This window comes from Brassica napus, chromosome A7 (assembly GCF_020379485.1).
Source record: "Brassica napus cultivar Da-Ae chromosome A7, Da-Ae, whole genome shotgun sequence".
NCBI lineage: Eukaryota > Viridiplantae > Streptophyta > Magnoliopsida > Brassicales > Brassicaceae > Brassica > Brassica napus.
In genome coordinates this window covers 20194672-20216833 of record NC_063440.1, presented here as the reverse complement: position 1 = coordinate 20216833, position 22162 = coordinate 20194672, and the positions used below count along the sequence as shown (strand labels likewise).

General features: G+C 33.6%; 3 protein-coding genes across 4 annotated transcripts; 2 read left to right on the top strand and 1 right to left on the bottom strand.

Annotated features, from left to right (window-relative positions):
• The first annotated feature begins 2763 nt into the window (after nucleotides 1-2763).
• Nucleotides 2764-7532, top strand: LOC106353669 (5'-nucleotidase domain-containing protein 4-like). The gene is made up of 16 exons (XM_013793449.3): nucleotides 2764-3160; nucleotides 3820-4139; nucleotides 4228-4305; nucleotides 4383-4603; nucleotides 4776-4868; nucleotides 4982-5065; nucleotides 5368-5484; nucleotides 5658-5763; nucleotides 5852-5968; nucleotides 6128-6185; nucleotides 6440-6516; nucleotides 6620-6690; nucleotides 6779-6839; nucleotides 6930-6989; nucleotides 7068-7130; nucleotides 7230-7532. The coding sequence occupies exons 1-16, from the start codon at nucleotides 2917-2919 to the stop codon at nucleotides 7353-7355; spliced, it is 1896 nt and encodes a 631-aa protein (XP_013648903.2). The 5' UTR covers nucleotides 2764-2916; the 3' UTR covers nucleotides 7356-7532.
• Nucleotides 7533-8079: 547 nt separating this feature from the next.
• LOC106353671 (sugar transporter ERD6-like 6) lies at nucleotides 8080-11449 on the bottom strand. 2 transcript variants are annotated; one of them, XM_013793452.3, is made up of 17 exons: nucleotides 10939-11447; nucleotides 10795-10857; nucleotides 10625-10714; nucleotides 10487-10546; nucleotides 10339-10404; nucleotides 10192-10257; nucleotides 10037-10112; nucleotides 9875-9939; nucleotides 9691-9783; nucleotides 9527-9610; nucleotides 9348-9432; nucleotides 9154-9263; nucleotides 9020-9079; nucleotides 8876-8941; nucleotides 8735-8794; nucleotides 8521-8635; nucleotides 8080-8431 (listed from the first exon to the last, which is right to left on the bottom strand). In XM_013793452.3, exons 1-17 carry the CDS (start codon nucleotides 11131-11133, stop codon nucleotides 8319-8321), a joined length of 1467 nt encoding a protein of 488 aa, XP_013648906.1. In that variant the 5' UTR covers nucleotides 11134-11447; the 3' UTR covers nucleotides 8080-8318. The 2 variants fall into 2 exon arrangements, with proteins under 2 accessions (XP_013648906.1, XP_013648907.1); XM_013793453.3 differs by lacking the exon at nucleotides 8080-8431 and having other exon boundaries at nucleotides 8521-8614; nucleotides 8709-8794; nucleotides 10939-11449.
• A 4593-nt stretch (nucleotides 11450-16042) lies between these two features.
• Nucleotides 16043-18301, top strand: LOC106353672 (DNA-3-methyladenine glycosylase 1-like). Its single transcript, XM_013793456.3, has 2 exons — nucleotides 16043-17251; nucleotides 17954-18301. The coding sequence occupies exons 1-2, from the start codon at nucleotides 16260-16262 to the stop codon at nucleotides 17970-17972; spliced, it is 1011 nt and encodes a 336-aa protein (XP_013648910.1). The 5' UTR covers nucleotides 16043-16259; the 3' UTR covers nucleotides 17973-18301.
• The last annotated feature ends 3861 nt before the right edge of the window (nucleotides 18302-22162 follow it).

The window sequence follows — 22162 nt, the reverse complement described above, 5'->3', positions numbered from 1 at the left end:
TCTGGAAATATTATTCCCCATTTTATTTGTTTGTTATCTGATTTGAATCTCTCTTTTTTTGTGAAGGGCAAATCCTGGCTTTTTCCATGAAGAGAGTCGTGCCAACATGTTTGAGGTGGAACCTCAGTCTGGAATGCTTATTAATACTGAAAATGGAACACCTATGCCTCAGGTTTGACTTAACAAATTTCGAGACTTATTCAGTCTTTCAATTGTATTTCTATTCCAAATGATCCTTGTGTATCCGTCACAATTGTTTTTTTGTTTGCTTGAAAGGTGAGAGATCCTTCACCAAAAACTTTACCAAAGAGTAAAGATAAAGGCTGTTGAGTTTTTCAAATTGGAAATGTGGGGCATCTTCACAGTTTGCTCTCCATTGAGTCAAGTTTTCAGGTATTTTACACTAGCTTTATCTCACTCTGGACTAGAAAGATCAGTCTGTTATGAAACACAGATATATTGTAAAAGTCTAAGATAATTGGATGTACCATGCCATACATCTGTTGTGACTTATTCAGCTATTCGATCTTACTAGGTTCTTTACGTTGGTGATCATATATATGGTGATATCTTGCGCAGCAAAAGAAGTTCTGGGTAAGGTTTTCTTTTCCAAATATAGGTTTTTCTTCTGTTTTGTTTTGTGAAGAACTTAATGAATCTTCATGGGTTTAATTGACCTGTATCAGTCCCCTAACACCTTATGACTGGTGAACGTAGCATCTAAGTGGATAGAAACACTCTTTTGTTGATGAAGATAATATAGTATCATAGGGGTTAGAAGAAACTTGTAAAAGTGTTTTTGCTTGTGAGAGCTACTTGCAGCTTAATGTTTCTTCATTTTTCAGGCTGGAGAACTATGCTTGTTGTTCCAGAACTAGAAAAAAAGTTGAACTTCTATGGGAACTGAGGGACATGCGAAAGGTGAATGGATCCTCACATTCTATATCTTATTAATATAAGAGATGATTTTGTGATTAGTAACAACAACTCTTAACAATCTGATAATTTTTTGGTGTGCAGAAACTTATTTTGATGAGGAATGAACGTGACTCAGTTGAAGATAAAATTCATCACTTGAACTGGTCCCTCAAGTGAGTTTTCTTTAAATTAGGATGTACACCAAAGAAATCTGTGTTGTGTAGATTAGAATCTTAACTGTTATAGCCATTTTCACAAAACGTTTTTAATATTAGGTTTGATGATATGAATGACAAGCATGAAATGTTATCAGCGGTCAAGGACTTAGAGGTAAAATAGAATTTGTGTAACCCCTGAATATTTCAATAGTTGCATATCAAGTGCAACAACTAGTTTCAGTCTGTTAGAAACTGCTCATGTCATGGGTTCTGGTTACTGCAGTTTCACAAGGTATGGGGGCAACCGATGAAAACAGGTTAGCAGAGTTCTCGATTCGCTAACCAGGCATACAAACATTTTATATTTTTGCTTTCTTATGTGGCAGCTTGAGTGTTTTGTGTTTGTGGGGAATTGATTTCTCAAACCGCTTTTCTTCCTAATTATTCATGCAATACATATTTATTTTAGTCACTCAATAGTATCTTAGCGGTGTATTCAATGTAATTTTTGAATTTATTTGATTTTATTGAGTGTTAGATGTTTTATACGAATTAGAGAGTTTAATATGCAACTCTAGAATCTCAGCTACAACTATGAGATTTAGATTTTTATTTCTTAAAACTAAAAAAACACTCTTAAATCACTTAAAAACTTTGAAACCATATAACTCAAATGTTTTGAATAACAATAGATTACAGAGTATTTTATGAAATGTTAGGTTCAATTATAGTGAATCTCAAATGTTTTAAAATTTATTTTGAATAACATTAGATTTGTCATTTTAATATAAATTTTCTTAAACTTTCAACTGAACACACCTTCGTTAGAGTATTTTTGGTACTTTTCGAGATTGAAATTGGGTTTGGTGCGATTCCAAAATTTTCAAGATTTTTCGGTTAAAATCCATAACTGAAAATAGAGCAGAACAAGATTCATTCAATAATTATGTTGGATTCAGTTTGGTTTGGATTCATTTTTATAGGATTGGTTCGGTTAATATTGTTCGGTTTAATTATCTTTGCTTTGCTTTGATCCGTCCACTACAGAGATTGAGACAACGCCCCCTTGGATACCCCGAATCCCTACTTGTCAAATTGATGCATCATGGATCAATAATGGCAGTGTCAGTGGCTTAGGGTGGAGTCTTAAGGATCAGATGGGATTAGAATACTTCGGATTACGGGCGTGTAACAGGAACCTCTCAGCTTTGCACGCTGAGATGGAAGGGCTACTTTGGGCAGCCTCATGTATGAGAGACAAAGGGATCACTGCAGTACGGTTTGAGACGGACTGCATGGACTTAGTGGATATGACTACAAACCCGATGGACTGGCCAGCTTTCGCGACAGAAATCGAGGTGTTCCAGAGGTTACAGGAAGACTTCGAGGATGTGAGACTGTCTCATATTCCTCGAAGCCGAAATGGCCGGGCAGATGGATTAGCAAAAGATGCAAGGACCAGAGGTTTTATCTTCTCCCATATAGATCAGATCCGGACAGATGGAGATGCTCCTCGGAGAATCAACTCGTCTGCTCTCCACTTGATCTAGCTTAAATGGATAGACGACAAAAAAAAAAAAAAAAAAAAAAGTTTAGTAACTTGGCTTCGTTTCAAGGCCCATTTAATTTAGGTTTAAGGCCCATAAACTCTGTCTAGAGATCAAAAAGCCAGAACCACGCTTAAGCCACGTGGCACATCTTCCTAGGGATCTCTTCTTCTGCCACACACACACACCTCGTTTCCCTCCTTCCTTCCTTCCTCGCCTGAGAGAGAAGAAAAAATAAAATAAAATAAATGCAATTGAATTGGAAGGAATATTCGCCGGAAAACCACCGGTAAATGTCTCATTGCTTATATTCGAATCCAACCTTTTCGGCGACATTACCTATATGTTCTACACCTAATACTATTATTCTCTATCTCGAACACCATTCACCTCTACGCCTATATAATAATAATACCATGCGTCTCTCCAAACGCCACTTCTCTCCTCTTTCTCTCTGCCTCTCTGTATTTTCCTCTGGTTTTCGTTTTCCTGGAAAATTTCAAGCTCAGAGAAGATTCCTCAACTCCTCTGCTGCTGGTTAGTTCTTTCATTCGACTTTGGTTTATTTTTTCTATCGAGTTTGGTTGATTGGTGTCGTAACCACACGAAGCAGTTCATTAACTTTGCGGTCTGTGTGTGGTTCCATGTAACTGATTTTGCTAAGTGGTTGGAGAAATTTCGTAGGGAACCTTTGGATAGAGAAGGAAGGTGTGCTTAATTAGTAGCTATCTCAATTTTTAGGACTCTTAGGATCAGGACTTAACTTGTCGGAAAGCTTGTGTCTTTTGATCAAGGTAAGATGTTAGGTTTGTTTTGTTCCTCTTTGGTGGTTGGTGGTGGTAGTGGATCATGTTGATAAACAAACCATAGTGGTCTTAACATGTTAGTTAGTTTGTTTTTATTTTCATTTTAGGGGTTTTGTTACTTTTTTTTTGTCCTTGGTGCTAGTGGATCATGTTGATCGTATGACTCATGTTGAATCATTCCATCTCCCGTAGAAAACGTGTCATCAGATTGTTTATCTTCTCACGTGCTTCTATGTTTAGCTTTGGTGGGTTCTGACTAACGAGTTGTTTCTTGCATATTCTTATTATCTATTTTTGGATATAGCTTGTTTCCTTCTCTATTCCATTCCCATGTGTTGCGTATACGTCATATGTCCAAAAATAAAGTTATGCTTCCTTTGATCTTCTCAGGGGCAAGCCAGTTGTGTTTCAAGAGTTCAATGGAAGAACAGCGAGCTAGTGCTCTTAGTGAAGGTGTGGTACAGTTTCACAATGTTGGCTCAAGGGATGGATGTGAAGCTCCCCATAAATGGTCATCCCCTGGAGGAGGAAAGAAAATCGATTTGAAGAAACAGATCTTCTGCAACAGATCGTTGAACATGAGAAATATCATTGCCGTAGGCTTTGATATGGACTACACTCTTGCTCAGTACAAGTCTGAAACTTTTGAGTCCCTTGCTTATGAAGGAACTGTCAGGAAATTGGTATATGATTTGGGGTATCCAAGTGAGGTTAGTATACTGTATTGCTCTTCTAAGGTTCTGACTAGCAAAATGTGTTTGATTGATTGTTAATACTTGTTGTGGTCAAATAATCCAGCTGCTGGAATGGACGTTTGATTGGAATTACATGGTTAGAGGCTTGGTGCTAGACAAAAAGAGGGGGAACATCTTAAAGGTGAATGAAAACCTTTATTGGATTGGACTCTCATAATAGTTATTGCTCCTTTTTCTAATGGACTGTTGATGATGCAGATGGATCGCCACAAGTATGTTAAAGTAGCTTACCATGGGTTTAGAGAGCTCTCTAAAGATGATAAAGTTGATATCTATGGCAGCAGCCTAATACAAGATTCTTTTGATGAGCCTGACTACGCTCTCATAGATACCCTCTTTTCTTTGGCTGAAGCTTATCTGTTCGCGCAACTTGTTGATTTTAAAGATAATAACCCTGAAAAGATTCCCAAGGACGTTGAGTAAGTCTATTTCCCATTTTTATTACTGTTTTGATATTCTCTAGTCTTCAATAAAGTATATGTTATGCGTATGGTTATAATATTGGTAACCGATACTCCCTAACTTATGCTTGGCATTAATTTATTTAAAAACGTATCATTAATTTATTTCTTCTCCAATGTGTTCTTTCAGTTATGCTCGTATGTATAAAGATGTCCGGGCTGCTGTTGATCTGTGCCACCGTGATGGAACTTTAAAACAGATGGTAGCAAAAGAACCCAATAGGTAAGGCTGATGTTATGTTCATGACTGTTCTTTGAAAATTGGATATGTACCATCTCTGTTGAAACTTTTTTCCCCCTTCCTTCTTTACATATTTTAATTTGCCTTCTTATCAGGTATATCAATGAGGATACTACGATTGTACCACTTATAAAAATGATAAGAGATTCTGGACGTTCTACTTTCTTGGTGACCAATAGGTAATGCTAACGACATATATTTTATAAACTTGCCTGCTATGTTGGTTGCGCAGTCGATAAAAATTTAACTTCGTAAATGGTTACATGCTCCAAAGTTTAACTTAAACCATTGTAACCTCTCTGCACTTGTAACAGAAATATCGAACTTGGGAAGATTTTTAAAAACATCTGTGAAATCTTGTTATGAGACAGTGTCAATATTAATGAGTGTCAATATTAATGATTTATTATCGCCTGTTATTGTATAATCAGTTTTTTTTCTCTGCTTGGTGAGATGGATTTTTGATTTAACATTGTTGCAGTTTGTGGGACTACACAAACATTGTGATGAATTTTCTCTGTGGAGGACGCACGGTACATGGTCATCATACTTGCAACTTTGATTGGCTCCAGTATTTTGATGTTGTGATCACTGGCAGGTATTTTCCTTTCTCAAATCTTTTTAATTTAATGCTCTGAATAAAATCCTGTTGATAAAAATAGTTATATGTTGTTATTGGCTATCAATTTGTAGTTGAATTTTTTGTTTCCGGAAAATATTTCTCTCTTTTTATTTGTCTGCTGTCTGAATTGCATCTTTTTTTTGGTGAAGTGCAAAACCTGGCTTCTTCCATGAAGAGAGTCGTGCCAATCTGTTTGAGGTGGAACCTCAGTCTGGAATGCTTATTAATACTGACAATGGAACACCTATGCCTCAGGTTTGACTTAATGAATTGCGAGACTCACTCAAGTGTTTGAGATGTACTTCTTGATTCTCGTGTATAATTGTTTTTTTTTGGTTGAAAGGTTGGAGATCCTTCACCAAAAATTTTACTGAAGAGTAAAGATAAGGGTTGTCGAGTTTTTCAAGGTGGAAATGTCGGACATCTTCACAGTTTGCTATCCATTGAGTCAAGTTCGCAGGTATATCACACTAGCTATTTCTCAAAAAACACTTATCCCACTCGCGATTACAAAGATCAGTCTGTTATGAAATTACATATATTCTAAAGAAATCTATAGTAACCGGACGTACTATGCCATGCTTTAGTTGTCACTCATTCAGCTATTTGAACTTACTAGGTTCTTTACGTTGGTGATCATATATACGGTGATATCTTGCGGAGCAAAAAAGTTCTCGGTAAGGTTTCCTTTTCCATTTATAGACTGTTCTTCTCTTTTGTTTAGTGAAGTAACTTAAACGAAGACCTATGTAGGGATTAAGAATATGGTATGTTAGGTCCCTAACACCTTATGACTGGTTCGCGTAGCATCTAAGTAGGCTAAATGCACTCTTTTGTTGATGAAGATAGTATCATTGGTGTTAAAAGAAACTAGTAAAAGTGTATTTGATTGTGAAAGCTACTTGCAGCTTAATTATTCTTCATTCTTCAGGCTGGAGAACTATGCTAGTTGTTCCAGAACTAGAAAAGGAGGTTGAACTTCTATGGGAACTGAGGGACATGCGAAAGGTGATTGATCCTCTCATTCTCTATGTAGTTAGTATGAGAGAGATGGTTTTGTGATTAGGATCAACAGCCGCTAATGATCTCCATAATTTATTTTGGTTTGCAGAAACTTATTTTGATGAGGAATGAGCGTGATTCAGTTGAAGACAAAATTCATCACTTGAACTGGTCCCTAAAGTGAGTGTTCTTTAAATTAAGATGTACACCAATGAAAGCTGCGTTACATAGATTAAAATTCTTAGTTGTAACCAATCTTATCGTTCAGGTTTGAAGATGTAAACGAGAATGATAAGCAGGAGATGTTATCAGCTCTCAGCGACTTAGAGGTAAAAATAGAATTTGTGTAACCCCTGAATATTTCAACAGTTGCATAGTTGTTTTAAGTCCACACTTATGTTTTTGGTGGGATTTGACAGTCTAAAAGAGATCAAGTACGACTAAGTCATCAACAAGCTCAAAGAGAAAATCACCAAAAGGTAATGTTGTGTATCAAGTGCAACGACTAGTTTCAGTTCCAATCTGTTAGAAACTGACATTGGTTTTGGTTACTGCAGTTTCACAAGGTCTGGGGACAACTGATGAAAACAGGTTACCAGAGTTCACGATTCGCTAACCAGGTTTACAACATTTTATATTTTTGCTTTCTTATGTGCTAGCTCGAGTGTTTTGTGTTTTTGGGGAATTGATTTCTCAACCCGCTTTTCTTCCTAAATCAGGTCGAAAGGTTTGCATGCCTATACACAAGCCAAGTCTCTAACCTACTCTTGTACTCACCAGACAAGTATTACAGACCTAGTGAAGACTTCATGTCCCATGAGTTCCATCTTCTTCCTCTAGAATGATCGATCAATGAGACTTGTTAAAGAAAGACCAAGCTCTAAAGTCAAGAGTATATCAAAGTATTGGTTTGGTTGGTGCTTATTCTTACTGTCTATAAGCTTCCTTAGTTTCTTCTTAGTTTCAGTTTCACTTGAACAACTACAAGTTTGAGAATCTAATGAAAATGTTTTCTATTGTCATTTGCTTTGTTTTCTTTGTTAAGCCACTTCCGGACCCAAACCAGTTTATTTGTCAATTACTCTTGTTAACTTCTTCCTGATCACCTTAACCTCCATTTACTTAGTTCATGGAACACTCTCAGTTCTGGTTTAGGAGAAAATCTTACGATTCTGAAGCTGTGCATTCAATTCCTCCAAAACTGTAACTGGCTGCTGCAAGAGAAGAAGCAGAACAAGTTATGTTTGGTGCTTTAGACAACCTTTTCCACCAACAGAGAGATTAAACCAAAGGATATTGGAATTTGCATTGTGAATTGTAGTGTCTTTAACATTGCACCTTCACTATCTGCAATGACTGTGAACAAACACAAGTTGATAGGTAACATCAACAGCTTTTACCTCGGTGGAATGGGTTGTAGGGTTGGGGAAGTTAGCCTAGCTAAAGATCTGTGGTTCATAGGAGCACTTTTGTAGTTGCTGTCAGGAAGATTGCATCAACAAGCACCATGTAAGGTTACAATTCTAGATCATCATCTTTTCTGGCAATGTTGATGTTCAGATTTATCTCTGTGTGAAGAGTTTGATCAAATTACAAAAAACTTGAATGTTTGTTCATATACATTGAACAGAAGATTATTGACACACAACTTTGAACAAAAAATAAATATTGACACACAACAAACAAACAAACAAATTTTAGTAACTTCTCAGCCCAATTAACAACAGCTGGAACATTTCTCCGTTTCTTCTTGTTCGTGGCCAAAAGAGAGAGGGAGACCAAAAAATGAAATTGTTTTTGAGTTTTTCTCATCTGAACAAGGCTTGAAGTTCTTCAAGCGTTTTCCCTTTGGTCTCAGGAACCCACAGAGTCACGAACACCACTGTGAATGCACAAACCAAACCGTATAGAGTGAAAGTTCCTGCTCAGAATTAACCAAAACCCCCATCAACAAAATGACCTATCGTGTGTTGACAGAGAGAAAAGAGGAAGATAGAGTGAGGGAGAAACCTCCACTGCTCCAGGCTAATAGCAAGTTTGCGGTCATGGTGATCAACCAAGAGATAAACCAATTGGCTAAAGTTGCTATACTTCCAGCTAAACCCTTTATGTTCACAGGAAGGATCTATTTACCAAAAACATCAACAAAGCAAGCAGATGGTAGTTTAGTACAGCTTTTTTCGCTGTTTGGTTCTTACCACACTTAGTTCTAACATCTAATCACCTCAGACATAATGAGCCACGGAATTGGTCCCATTCCCAATGAGAAAGAAACAACCATTGCCTGTAATGATTCAACGGAGTTAAAGCAAATATAATAATAGCTAACTGCTTCAAAAATGTTTCAATAATATAACAAACTTACCACTACTCCAACTACTGACAAGATACTCAGCATACTGTACATGTCTGAATCGTGAGACACAAATTCCTAAACAAGAGATGTTAAAAACTCAAAACGTCAACTCTCAGATTATGGTGTTTAGGGAAGTTAGAACTTATAAAGTACCTTAAGGTAGAAGGCAGCTGCAACAATCACTAGGCTTATCGTCATCCCAACAGAAGAGATCTACAAAACATTCCCATTTTCCTTATTAGTAGTTAACCTCCCTAAAGATATGACACTAATGAACTAATACTCACGGTAAGAAGAAGCCGACGACCTGCTTTGTCCACCAACCATGTTGATATTGCAGTCGCCACTACCTGAATAGCACCGACCCCAAATGTTGCTGCGTTACTCGATGTAACTCCTAAAAGTAAAAGCAAAGAAAAAATAGTTTATGTAACGACATGAAACAAGAAGCATCAAGTGTTATCTTAGAGCAAGGGCCTACCTGCAGACTCAAAGATTGTACTGGAATAAAACAGGACACCATTAATTCCACCGAGTTGTTGAAGTACAAGCAACCCTATACCAACCTATTACACACGCAACAAAGAAACAGAGTTTTAAGATACTGTTTCATACGGTAAACAAAGTATCTTCCAAGGGAGAGATATTTAACGTTTGTACCATAAGTGGGAAATAGTATCTCCTGCGCTTGAGATCAACAAACCGAACTGTAGACGATCGTTTTGTAGATGTTCCCACAGATCTCTGCAGATATGCAGACAATATGAAATATAAAGCTTTTGAAAGTCATTCATGGAAGGAATCATACTCAGTGGTAATATTACCTTGATTTCATTAACCTCAACGGTAATATCAGTCTCAAACCCTCTAAGAACTTGTAATGAGGTTTCAAAATCATCAGTCATACCCATTTTTGCCTACAAATTTAAAGCAAAGCATCCCATAAGAGTGTATTAACCAAAATATGCACCAACTCAATAAAAATAAGTGGAACTTTCTAAGGCGTACCAGCCAACGAGGGGACTCAGGAATGAAAAAGAGACCAGGTATCAATACTATGCATGGCAATGTCCCTAAAGATAAAGGAAGACAAGAGAGAAAAGTGATTAGAGAGGATGTTGATGAGTCATAATCATAAACTAGTTTCAGGCTCTGTGTAATGAGATTTACCCAAGACTGCAAGGATTCTCCATGGAACAAAGAGGCCAAGTAAATAAGCCAACATTATTCCAATTGTCACAGAAAGCTACATCAAAAAATGTTAAGCACTAAGAATCTGTTTCATGAAATTAAAAAGAAGAATCAGTCAGCTAGAGGTGACAAACCTGGTTAACAGAACCCAACCCTCCCCTCATATTCTGTGGAGCAATCTCAGCAATATATACAGGCACCTAAAACCACAAACCGAGTTGCATAAACTCACCGAGACGAGTTGTTCTATAAGCAAACAAACTAGGCGAGTTCAGTATTACCGTGTAAGAGATGATCCCAACACCAAAACCTTCTAAAAGTCTTCCCATGTAAAGAAAAGAAGTATCCTACAAATACCATAATGATGTAGAGAGATAAGGTAAAAATCTAAAATCTCCAGAGATCTATTTAGCTTATATATATACTCACTTCTGCAAATGATATGCAAAGCCAGCCAATGATATTAGGAATTGCAGCAATCATCAGAGACTGTCCAAAGAAACACACACAATAAGAGATCATCACATGGATCAATTCAAGAATCAGTTAAAAAAAAACAAAGTGTACCCCTTTTCTTCCAATGTATTCAGCGATCTGACCACTGGCAATAGCACCAACCATAGCACCCACATTGGACAGAGAACCAAACACAGAGTACTACACATGGAGACAAAAAATATCAAAAAGTCAAACAAGAGACCAGGCAGCAGCTCTAGACAAAGGATCGGTCTTATTACCTCAGATACAGTCAAACCAAGATCCTTGATGATTGCAGCTTGAGTTGGAGAAGAGTAACCACACTGGTCCAAAAAAAAATGTATAAAGTCTCAAACTTTCTAAAACAAATGAACAAGTAAAGGTGAGATTTTTCAACGACTTACAGTGAATCCGAATTGAATAGGACCAAGAGCAATGATCAGAACACAAGCAAGAACAGAGATTGAGTTGTCTTTGATGACTTGAGACGAACCCATCATGCTCGATTGTCTTGAGCCCATCCGGTACCAACTTCCTGTGTGCATGAAAGGTCGTCGCAGCTCATTCCTGGCCTCCTCTGTCTCATCCCTCGAACTCATCTTTTTGATTTTCTTTATGTCTCTACACTCTCAAATCTATTGTCTTTTCTTATCAAAAGCTTCAAGATTGAGGAAGTAAAATGCCGATTCTAAACGGGAAAAGTCAACAAAAACTCCTGTGAGGACTTTCTGAGAATGACGATAACTTGGATAAGAATGGATTGAGAAATGCCGTCTTATAAAAGAAAACGAAGAAATGGAAGATAATGTGGTGTGTATATGGCGGTGATGTAGTGATTATTTGCTGAAAGAGACAGAGAGATCATGAGACTGCTTCAGACAGTTTTTTTTAGATCACATACTGTCGACGCATAAACCAAATTTGGACAAAAATAAAGGTCTTGTCTGGATAAATGGATATAACTTTTTTTATGTAATAATTCTTCTTAAAATTAAAAGAGTAAAACCTTGAGATAGTAATAAAACACCCTGTGTTCAAATAAAGAGAAACATCTCTAAAATAACATTAACTAGAATTTTATCTATCTGCGCAGATATTTTTTTCTATTTATATATAGTTTTGATTTTGATTTTGATTTTTATAATATTTTTAAAATATATTATTTACAATTTGATGTTATATAATGTATAAAAAATCATTATTCATGTATATTTTTGGTATTATTAATATAATAATTTATGTTTCAAAATGTAATTTAATTTTTCATTAGTTGCTGAATACCAATGTATTTTAATTTTCAATAATCAAATAGAGAAACATCTTTAAAATAGAGATAAAAGTAAGTAGTTGATGTTTTGTTAAAAAGTTAGTGTTAAATGTAATTAATGTTGTATTTGACTAATATAATGTGTATAAATAATAGTTACATTTTTATATTTTAAATTTATATCAGTAATTTACATTTATGCGTAAAAGAAATATTTGTGTTTTAAGATTTGTATTATATATAATTTATATTTTAGTTTTATATGTTTTGAGTTTATTGCAATTATTTATATAAAATGAAAATATTAAATATAGTCGATCGAATATATTTTATGTTTTAGTTTTTATAATTTTTATTGAATAAATTCTGCGAATTTTAAATTATATTATGTAATAATATAACAACAAATGAATATTAGCCATGAATTTATGTATCAAATTATAAGAATATATCGTTACATGTATATTTGATATGATTTATGAAAAAAAGATTGTTATAATGATACACATACATGTAGGATATTTAAATAACCTAAAAATTAAAGAATATTCATTTGAAATTTCATTTGTTTAGTGTAAAAATATTAGTATCTTACTAAAGAATATTCTTTCTGATTTCTTTAAAGAATTATTTTTGATTAATTAATGTGAATATCAAATAAAAAATATTAAGTTATTAATGAGAAGGTCCAATTATAAATTATTACAGTAGATTTTTCCAATGACTTTATTTTAATAGAGTAGATAAATAAATTTAAAAAGTTATTACAAAAACTTTTTTTGTTTTATATTGAAGTTAAAATTAGGGTAAATTAAGTTTTTCTTATTAAATGAGTGCTGTTTTGAGAATTTTTAGAAAATATTATTTTGGAGATTTTTCTAAATTAAATATATATATATAACCAATAAACTATGCAGAAAATAGATAATACCCTGGCAATAAATTGAATACATATTTTGTAATATTCCGGATAATTCTATCCAGTTTTCAAAGGCCAGCAAAATTTGCCATCAAAATATATGTTTTTTTCGTCAAACTTATCCATATACTAATTGATACGGATATGTGAACTATACATGAGAACTTATATTTGAACTGAAATTAACAAACATATTTCAAAGATAACTAAAAGGTATGGTCGTAACTTGAAGAAACTATCGGTTTTGTTGGAATTTTAGTCTTTTTTGTGTACACTGGATTTTTAGTCTTTTTAACAACTCCAAACAGTTGGTTTTGAATCAAATCGCTAAAAACTATCATGTTTTATAGGCTAATTATTGTCCAAAAAATTATGCAACTCATCATGTAATATCGATAAGCTCTTACAACATCTTTGCACTTCGAATATTCCATGTTATTTCATAGACATTATTCCAGAACTATCCGGTCCATAATTTATCCAAGTCCAAGAAGCATGGATATGGCATGTCAAGGATTAGAGAAGGTTTGGCAAATTATTAGAGTTTTTTCACTTTTTGCGTTTTTAGTTTACATTTCTATAATTTTCTAGAAAGAGAAATAAATTTTGATCATCAAGCTTTGAATTATTTTTTAATCAAAAATTAGTATTGTTTGTCTTGCATATATTGGTCTGATAATATAATTTGGGCCAGAGAAACTTATTTCTTGTCTTTCAATATATAAAATCCATCAAAATATACAGATCAGAAATTTGTCTAGATACGTAAGCCAGAATATTATTTTTAAAGATGGTAGACTTTATATTAAATAAAAAAAATATTTATTTTCATTGTTTTTTAGTTTGCTGTTTGGTAGAAAGAAATAAAAGAACAAAAAACAAAACGAGCGAAATGTGAGGTAAGAGATGGTCAGAAAGACAGAGTATCATATCACACCAAACACGTCTTTGTGATCTGATATTACTGTCTCCACATCACCACGATCTAATTTTTTTTGTTGACCACAAATATTTATATATCTGCATTGTACATAACACTGATCAAGTCTTTTTGTTTCCTCCTCGTTCCTCACATGTACAATCACTACAAAAAAAAAAGTCATTTAGCATCATTTAATTTATATTTTTGCATTAGTTATAAATGATGTAAAATAATTTTACATCACTTAAATAAATGACTCTGAAAGTGGTGATACAAATAATTTACATCATTTTATTAACAAATGATGTAAGAAATTATTATATTTTCATCAGTTACTTTATGTGATGTCAATATATATATCAATTGTAAAAACGATATTAACAATTACATCAATTTTTCCAAATGATATTAGTATTGACATCAATTAAAATAACTGATTTAGTTAATAAAATATTAATTAATAATTTAATAAATTAATATCGATTTATTAAAAAATATTTTAATAGTTTTACTATTTATAGTTATTGTTTTAAATATTAGAATCATTTGTAGAGTAGAAAATACATATAAAATAAAATATTATTTTGTAACAATTTATTAATTTTCCATTGAAATATAACATAGCCAAGAAAACAAGAAAAATAAAAAAGGTACAGAGAAGAAAAAAAGAATATAGAAAGTTAAACAAATTACTAGTTATGAGAAAGAAAAAAACATGAAGAATGCGGAGATACAAAAAAAATACTAGCAATTATATCCAGATTCTTCTTTTTTCTTCTCATTCTTTGCATCTTCTTTTTTCATCTTCAATCTCTATCGATTTTCCTCCACATTTCAAATCACTCTTGTCGTGTCTTCATATATCTCTGAATTATTCTGATCCTAATAGAGAATGATTATTAAGACATAAACAAAAAATATAAGAACTTGTAGTTTTCAAAAAATTTGAGAATAGAGAAAGAAAAAAGAAATAATACCTCTCAAAAGTTTAATCAGAGTCGTTTGATTAGCAAACTTCAGCAATCTTTAAACCCTTTCATGAAAAGAAACGCATTTGTCATCGTGACTCATATAATGCTTGATATTGTTGAAATCTGTTTCTGATCAAATAACCAAAACAACAAATTTTAAGCTCTGAACAAAAGTTTAAGAAACTGAAACAGAGAAAAAATGAAAAAGAGACGAAGATGAAAATATTGAAGTGAAACAGTTATAGAAAATTATGATCCAGTAAAATTAAAGCTAACAAAAAATTAAAATCACAAGAATATTATACTATTTCTGGTATTCCCTACTTTTTAACTGATTAGTTCACGTTTTATGTGGGATTGTGGTTCCTTTTTTTGGGGAACTATAATAGATCCTGTTTAGTATATAATTATACAATTATATTATATTTATTAATTATTTTATAGATCCAAACTAATTTTGTACTAGATAATATATTTCAACAGATGCAAAATAAGATTAAAAACAATATCATTTTTATTAGACCGATGCTAATATATATATATATATATATAATTTTTATTAGCATCAATTATTTTACTGATGTAAATTATAGATCATTTAAATAAGTGATACTAAACAAAATAATATATGCATCAATTGTGTAATTGATATAATTTTATATAATTGTATCATTTTTGTTAAAATGATACAAATTAAAAGAAAAGACATCACTTATATCGAACTGATGTTAAATTAATTAATAATAACATCAATTACTATAAATGATTTAAAAGTATAAATATTTGTTTCAGTTCTGAATAAGTGATTTAAAATGGTATCACTTATTTTTGTGATACAATTTAAGTGATACAATTCAATGTTTTTTTTGTAGTGAATAGTCCTTCCCATCGCCATTGTATATTTTATTCTTTAATCCTTATAATAAAATTAAACATAACATTACTCAGTAAAGTCTCAAATTATATGAAAACAATAGATCAAGACTCTTGGAAAAGTATTTAATTGTTATTTATTTCACAAAGAAGGGTCTAACTCAAGCATTCCAGTTTCGGCTTATTCATCACCCAATTAATTAAGGGCTTATTTGCTGAATAGCCAAAAAAAAAGTGAAATTAGATTTTTAGAGAGAGAGAGAGTATAGAGAGATAGGAAGAGAAAGTAGGAGAGAGGGGGTGTTTTTAGTTAGTTAGTGAATTTTGTTTTTTTGTGTGTATATTGGATGCAATTTCCCATTAATTAACTCTTTTGTTGACCACAAAAACATCACTCAGTTAATTCTCAAATTATATGAAAACAATAGATCAACGACTTTTCCCCCCAGTTTTCAGAGGGAGTTTTAATCAACTTTTATTTACTTTGTAACTATTTTAAATTAAACAAAGTAAGGTGTTTCTTGTGTATATTGAGCTCAGTTGAAAGACCCAAGTAATCCAGTTTGGGCTTATTAAAGCAAACGGACTCTACTTTTTTATCATAAAGCCCACACAGAAGACATCGGAGCGTGAAGGCCACTATAGTTAAAAGCGCGTCAGAAAAGAATCAAAGTCAAGCCAAAAGACGCAACTTCACTCCGCCGTGTCCATTCTCCGATTACTTCTTCAAGCGATCAAACAAAACCCTAATTCAACCCAATTCGATTTTCCACATGGGTGAACCACAACCTTCTCAACCACCGCAAAGCAACGATTCCGACGACTCCTCCTCCGCCTCCGTTCCCGGCTCAATCGTCTCATCAACCACCATCGAAGCCCCGAGAATCACCGAGCTAAGCAATGTATCCTCCCCTCCTTCCAAAATCCCTCTCCGTCCTCGAAAAATCAGAAAGCTTTCTCCCAACAACGACGCGAGACCTTCACCGAAGGGCAAACCATCGCAGCCACCGAGGATCCACGCAAAGTCTCTAACTTGCGAGGGAGAGCTCGAAGCGGCGATAACCCACCTCCGCAGCGTCGATCCTCTCCTAGCCTCGTTGATCGACGCACACCCACCGCCAAAGTACGAGTCTTTCAACACTCCCTTCTTGGCTCTCATCCGAAGCATCCTCTACCAGCAGCTTGCTGCTAAAGCGGGGAACTCAATCTACACGCGCTTCGTTTCCCTCTGCGGAGGCGAAAACGGCGTCGTTCCGGAGAATGTCCTCCCCTTGACGCCTCAGGAGCTTCGTCAGATCGGTGTCTCCGGGAGGAAAGCGAGTTACCTCCACGATCTCGCGAGAAAGTATCAAAACGGGATCTTGTCGGATTCTGGGATTGTGAGCATGGATGATAAGTCTCTGTTCACGATGCTGACGATGGTTAACGGGATCGGGTCTTGGTCGGTTCATATGTTTATGATAAACTCGCTTCATAGACCTGATGTGTTGCCTGTTAACGATCTTGGTGTGAGGAAAGGTGTGCAGATGCTTTATGACTTGCCGGAGCTGCCTCGTCCTTCGCAGATGGAGGGGATTTGCGAGAAGTGGCGTCCGTATAGGTCGGTTGGGTCTTGGTACATGTGGCGGCTCATTGAAGCTAAAGGGACTCCGTCTAATGCTGGGGCGGTGAGTTCAGGAGCTGATTTGGCGTTTCCGCAGTTGGAAGACATGCAACAGCAACAACAGTCACAGCTTCTGGACCCTCTTAGTGTGTTCAGTATCGGGTATAGTCAGCTACTGTATCTAACGTAGTTTCTGTGCAATACTTGTCCCTGCTTGAAGTTTGCCCTTAAGGTAGATGTAGCAGTCACTGGAGTGGTTGCCTTATAGATGGTACTTTCTGAAAACGAGTACTAACGTCTAGTTATCGTTTCCTAAAGTTAATCTCAATGCTTCACAAGGTATTTAGCTTTAACTGTAGATGCAATTGTCAAGGGGATTGTGGTTAAGATAGTTTTTAGTATCTAAAACTTGTATCGAGCTGACAAGTCACATGAGAAAATACCATAGTTTCGTGGAGTTTAGTATGTTCAAGAGTAGCATCTATGCAGGGAATGTGTATTGAGGCTGGTTTTCATGGCTTGATAGACGTAAATTGATAGATTTTTCATGTGGAGGCCTTTACTTTTCAACGTAATCACATGTGCGGCAGTGAAAGCCTTCACTAAAACAAGATCATGTTGAAGAAAATGGTACATAGGGATTCTAATATTTGATACTTTGCGTACCTTAGGTACTAGTGTTTCACGTGACAACGTTAAAATGTGGAAACCATCACAAACATAATAACTGAGGCTTTTCTCATCCAAGTCACTATACTTTTGTAATGCTGAATACTTGGTTTGTTAATTAAGGAGTAATTACAATTATAACGAGGTTGTTGATACATTAGTCTTCTTATGTGGTTCTTATTGACTACTTAACAGGGCATGGGGCCAAACTTAGCTGGCTTCCCACCATAAGTTGTTGTCGTCCATGGCGTTAGAGGGTTCTGGTCCGGTCTTCAGCTACTGTCAGGTGAAAAGGTCGAGTGTTCTGCTGTGAAGAAATAAGAATAAAGCAGGAACTTTTGTAGGTTGGGTTTCTCAAGACACGAAACTGAAAGACTATGCGGCAGAAACCGTCTTGTTATGTAAAGATATATAGTTTAGCCGATGAACTTTGATTTTCTCTTGTTGGAGGCTTAAAATTGCTGCTTAAAGAAAGCTCATTATTCCTGTAAAACAGAGCCAAATCTTTCATTTTCTCATTGTTAACCAGGTGTTTTTCCTGCACATGTTGGCTTAATCTTCTTACAAATAATCACACAAACATAATTCGAAATTAGCATTTTATGTTTCCAAAAATTTTAACTCAAATATCAGATTACTTGTATATATATAAAAAATTCATTAAAATATATATGCTCACATATTAAAAATATTTTAGAAAATATTTTTATACAAATGTTTTTCTTAATTAATAATAAATTGTTTTATATTTAAAATTTATAATAGAAAATATTCTTTTAATATAACAACACAATTAAGATTTATCTAATTTTTAAAAAATCTAATATTATTAGTATAAAATCCGTTTTTATTATATAATAAATAAATATAAAAATTTATTAATATTATTAGTCTTAATCGTTTTAACTTTTAACTGAGAGCTCTGTTACAGAAAATCACTTCGCAAATAATAGTATAGATATATACAGTAAAAAAAAGCTTATGGTTTAGCTGTCATTGTTGCGTTGAGTTGTCAAAACATACTAGCAAATCGTACTCGCATGGAAGAAAAAGAAGAACCCTTTTGATGTTACGTAAGGTTTGGGATATTCCTATTATCAGTTTGAAGACAACATGTTAGATATGAAAACAATTGTTTGGTTTATTTCTTCTGTCACTGTAACAGACACAGATCCGTCTTTCTCCTCCACACAACTGAATCTGTGTTCAGTAAGAAGTGAGTAGGGAAAGTGAAGCATGTGAGACTATGAGGAGACTTGAGAGGCAAACAAATCTCATTATTTAGAAAACAACAAAGCACGTGTTCTGAACACAGTTGAGGTAAGAGTCGTTCTGGTTTTGGCTACAGAACAAGTTGGGAACACACAACCCTTAAGTTTTGTTTTTCAGAAAGGAGAGAGCTGATAGAGACAAATCACTGCTTTCCTTTTCATTCATTTCATTTCCAGCTAATCTTTTCTTTTATATACATATATACTCAATATATTCTACATGGTTGTCTAAACAATATTCCATGAAGTTAATCCCTTAAATCGCCATGTTAATTATATTTTTAACGCGCTAGATAATGAAAAGTAACTTGGATGAGAGAGTTCATACATGAAGCAAAGAGAGGACACCAATAGCCTATTGGTGTCCAGAGAGTTGGTGGAATTCATTTAATCAAACCAGATACTGGTTTAAATGAACCGGATATAAAATTAGATACTTTAGTGAAACCAAGTTAGTGGAATTTGATAGTTCCAAATCTCAAAATATCCCTACACCATAGAAGCTACAACTTAGGTGTAGAAAATCATAGGAAGAAAGAAAATTAAAAAAGTGAGGGAAAAGGAAAAAGTTTGCTTGCGGGGAAGCGTGGAGGGTGGCAGAGAGTGTGAGAGAGAGATTATGATTCAGACATTGTTGGGTTATACAGTTGTTACTACTTCAAAACTGCTTTTTCTGGTTTAGGTTCTCTGTTTAAATACAGACATTTCAAATCTTAACAATTCTCCTAACTATAGATGGCTGATCTTGATATACATCGATTAAGTCTTCTCCTCCCAAAGCAAAAATAAGCAAAAGAAGACAAATAAATATAGTATGAATAGCAATGAGATCTGATGATAAGCTTGATATCTTAATATCTTATCAAGCATGATATTTGTATTTGTCTTTAATAAAGTTTTAACTCTATCATGTACACTGTTCCAATCCAATGCGTAAATCTACGTGTATTGTTGTAATCTTGATGCTACATACTTTTGAGACATGATCTTAATCGTATCAGAGATATATATCTTCAACTTTTGATGTTTATAAGATGATTAAGCTACGCGGGTGAATTTATATAGCAACGTTCATAATATTGGCATAAGAACATTAACAAAGATTCAAGAGAGAGAGTAAAAATAATGGAGGAGAGAGAGAATGGCGGGGGCCATAATGTGGCAGGGCATGTGGCTGGGATTCCAACTTGACCTTGTCGGTTGTTCTCTGTACTGCCCTTCTCTGCAACCCACACACTATAAAGCCTAATTTCCTTCTTTTTTTTTTACTAAACGCTCCTTTTTGGTACATCTCCAAAATAAAACAGTATGATGGTAATTATTTGTGGTTTTGACATTAAAATTTTAGTTTTTAAAGGTTTTCGGTATTTTTTTTTCAAATGAACAAACTATAAAGGTTATCCTATAACTAATCCCTTTGTTCCTAAGAAATAAATGTTTAAAAATAAAATTATGTTTCAAAAAGATGTATGTTTACAATTGTTCTGCAATTTTTAGTAGTTAATAATTATAAATTGTAAAATTCAAATATTAATTGTACTTATTCAAATACTATTAGTTTAAAATTATGAAGAATAGCTAAACGCAAATTTATAATTAATATTTAATATGTTTTTCTAATATGTGCAAAACACAAGAAAATGCATAATTTAGGAAAAGAGAGAGTATACTTTACATTTGAAAGATGTGATTTTTAATCACTCAAACAACGCCCAAATCCGATCAAGATCTTGTTGAGCAAAAATAAAAGTATACAAACGTATATTAGACGTAGCAGTTGCACCGAACAAAAAAGAATTATGCGCACAATGCACAAACATAATTTAATGCTATAGAATGCGAGTTTATACTTTATCAGTAAACTTCAATATTCGTTCAATTTTCTGATTACAAATGTACTTATGTACATATGATCCATTGGCACAAATTACAATATTCTGAATTGATTATTACTAGATGTTAGTGTTTGTTTAATAGTTATTATCAGCTGACTGTATATAATTTTTTACTTTACTTAAAGGGAATTAACTGTTGTGATATACAAGCAACAGTCTGCCCATTTCAGACTGATTTACATTTTAGCATTTTAGCGTTATGCAACAACAACAAAAAATAATCATATAACTGAGAAATTTTAAAAAAAATTCTATGTACTCATATTTTCTGTTTTTACCATTTTAATATGTCAATGCACTAATGGCTTGTGGTACTTGGTAAAAATGACATACAAACTGCGACATAATTCAATAATTGCATCAGTTTCATGCCAATGATATATACTATGAAATTTGAGCTTCAAGTTACTGTTGAATCGTGATGTGTATAGAACTAAACTAACTGATAGACCAATCAAATTTCATACAAATTAAGAAAGAAAAAACAATTGGTGTGACCAAAATGCATAGAGTTATGCAATATAATTACTATAAACTTACATGGCTTCAATTTTTTTTTGCTAAAGTTATGCATTATTAAAAAATAATATATCAAATCAACTAATTGTAAAACTTAAATAAACTTACATGATGTCTAAAAAACTTACATTAATCTGTGATTATGTATTACTGATTCAACCAGATGCGTCGTTTTAAAATATACCTTTTATGATTTAATTGTATATGATATATAGAGTAAAAATATGTTATTTATCATCATTTTAAATTTATTGATGAAGATCTCAATACACCGCTTATAAATAAATATATGGAATATGATGAAAATAACTAGAAGTAGTTCTAATCTGATGCATTGTTAGTTTATTTTCGTTTATATATTATCTTCATTTTTTTAGTTTTCAGATTTAAAATGTTCACTCATGTTATGATTATTGCTAAATGTAGTAGTTTTAAAATAAAATGCATTTTGTTTATATTTACAAATACTACAATACAATATAACATGTGGTCTGAAAGGTTGTTCAATTGCCTATTTAGATTGGATGTTAAAACATTATAATAGAGTCATTTAGCTTAATATTCCAAAATAAACTTTTAAGTATTTTTCTTCCCATTTTAACTTTTTCTATGTTCTCGTTTTTCTCTTGAAGATTGATAAAGGGTCAGTAGTATAGTATAATTTTTATATGAAAATGGTCTAAATGACATCTTTTTTTTTTATCATCTCTTCTTCTCCT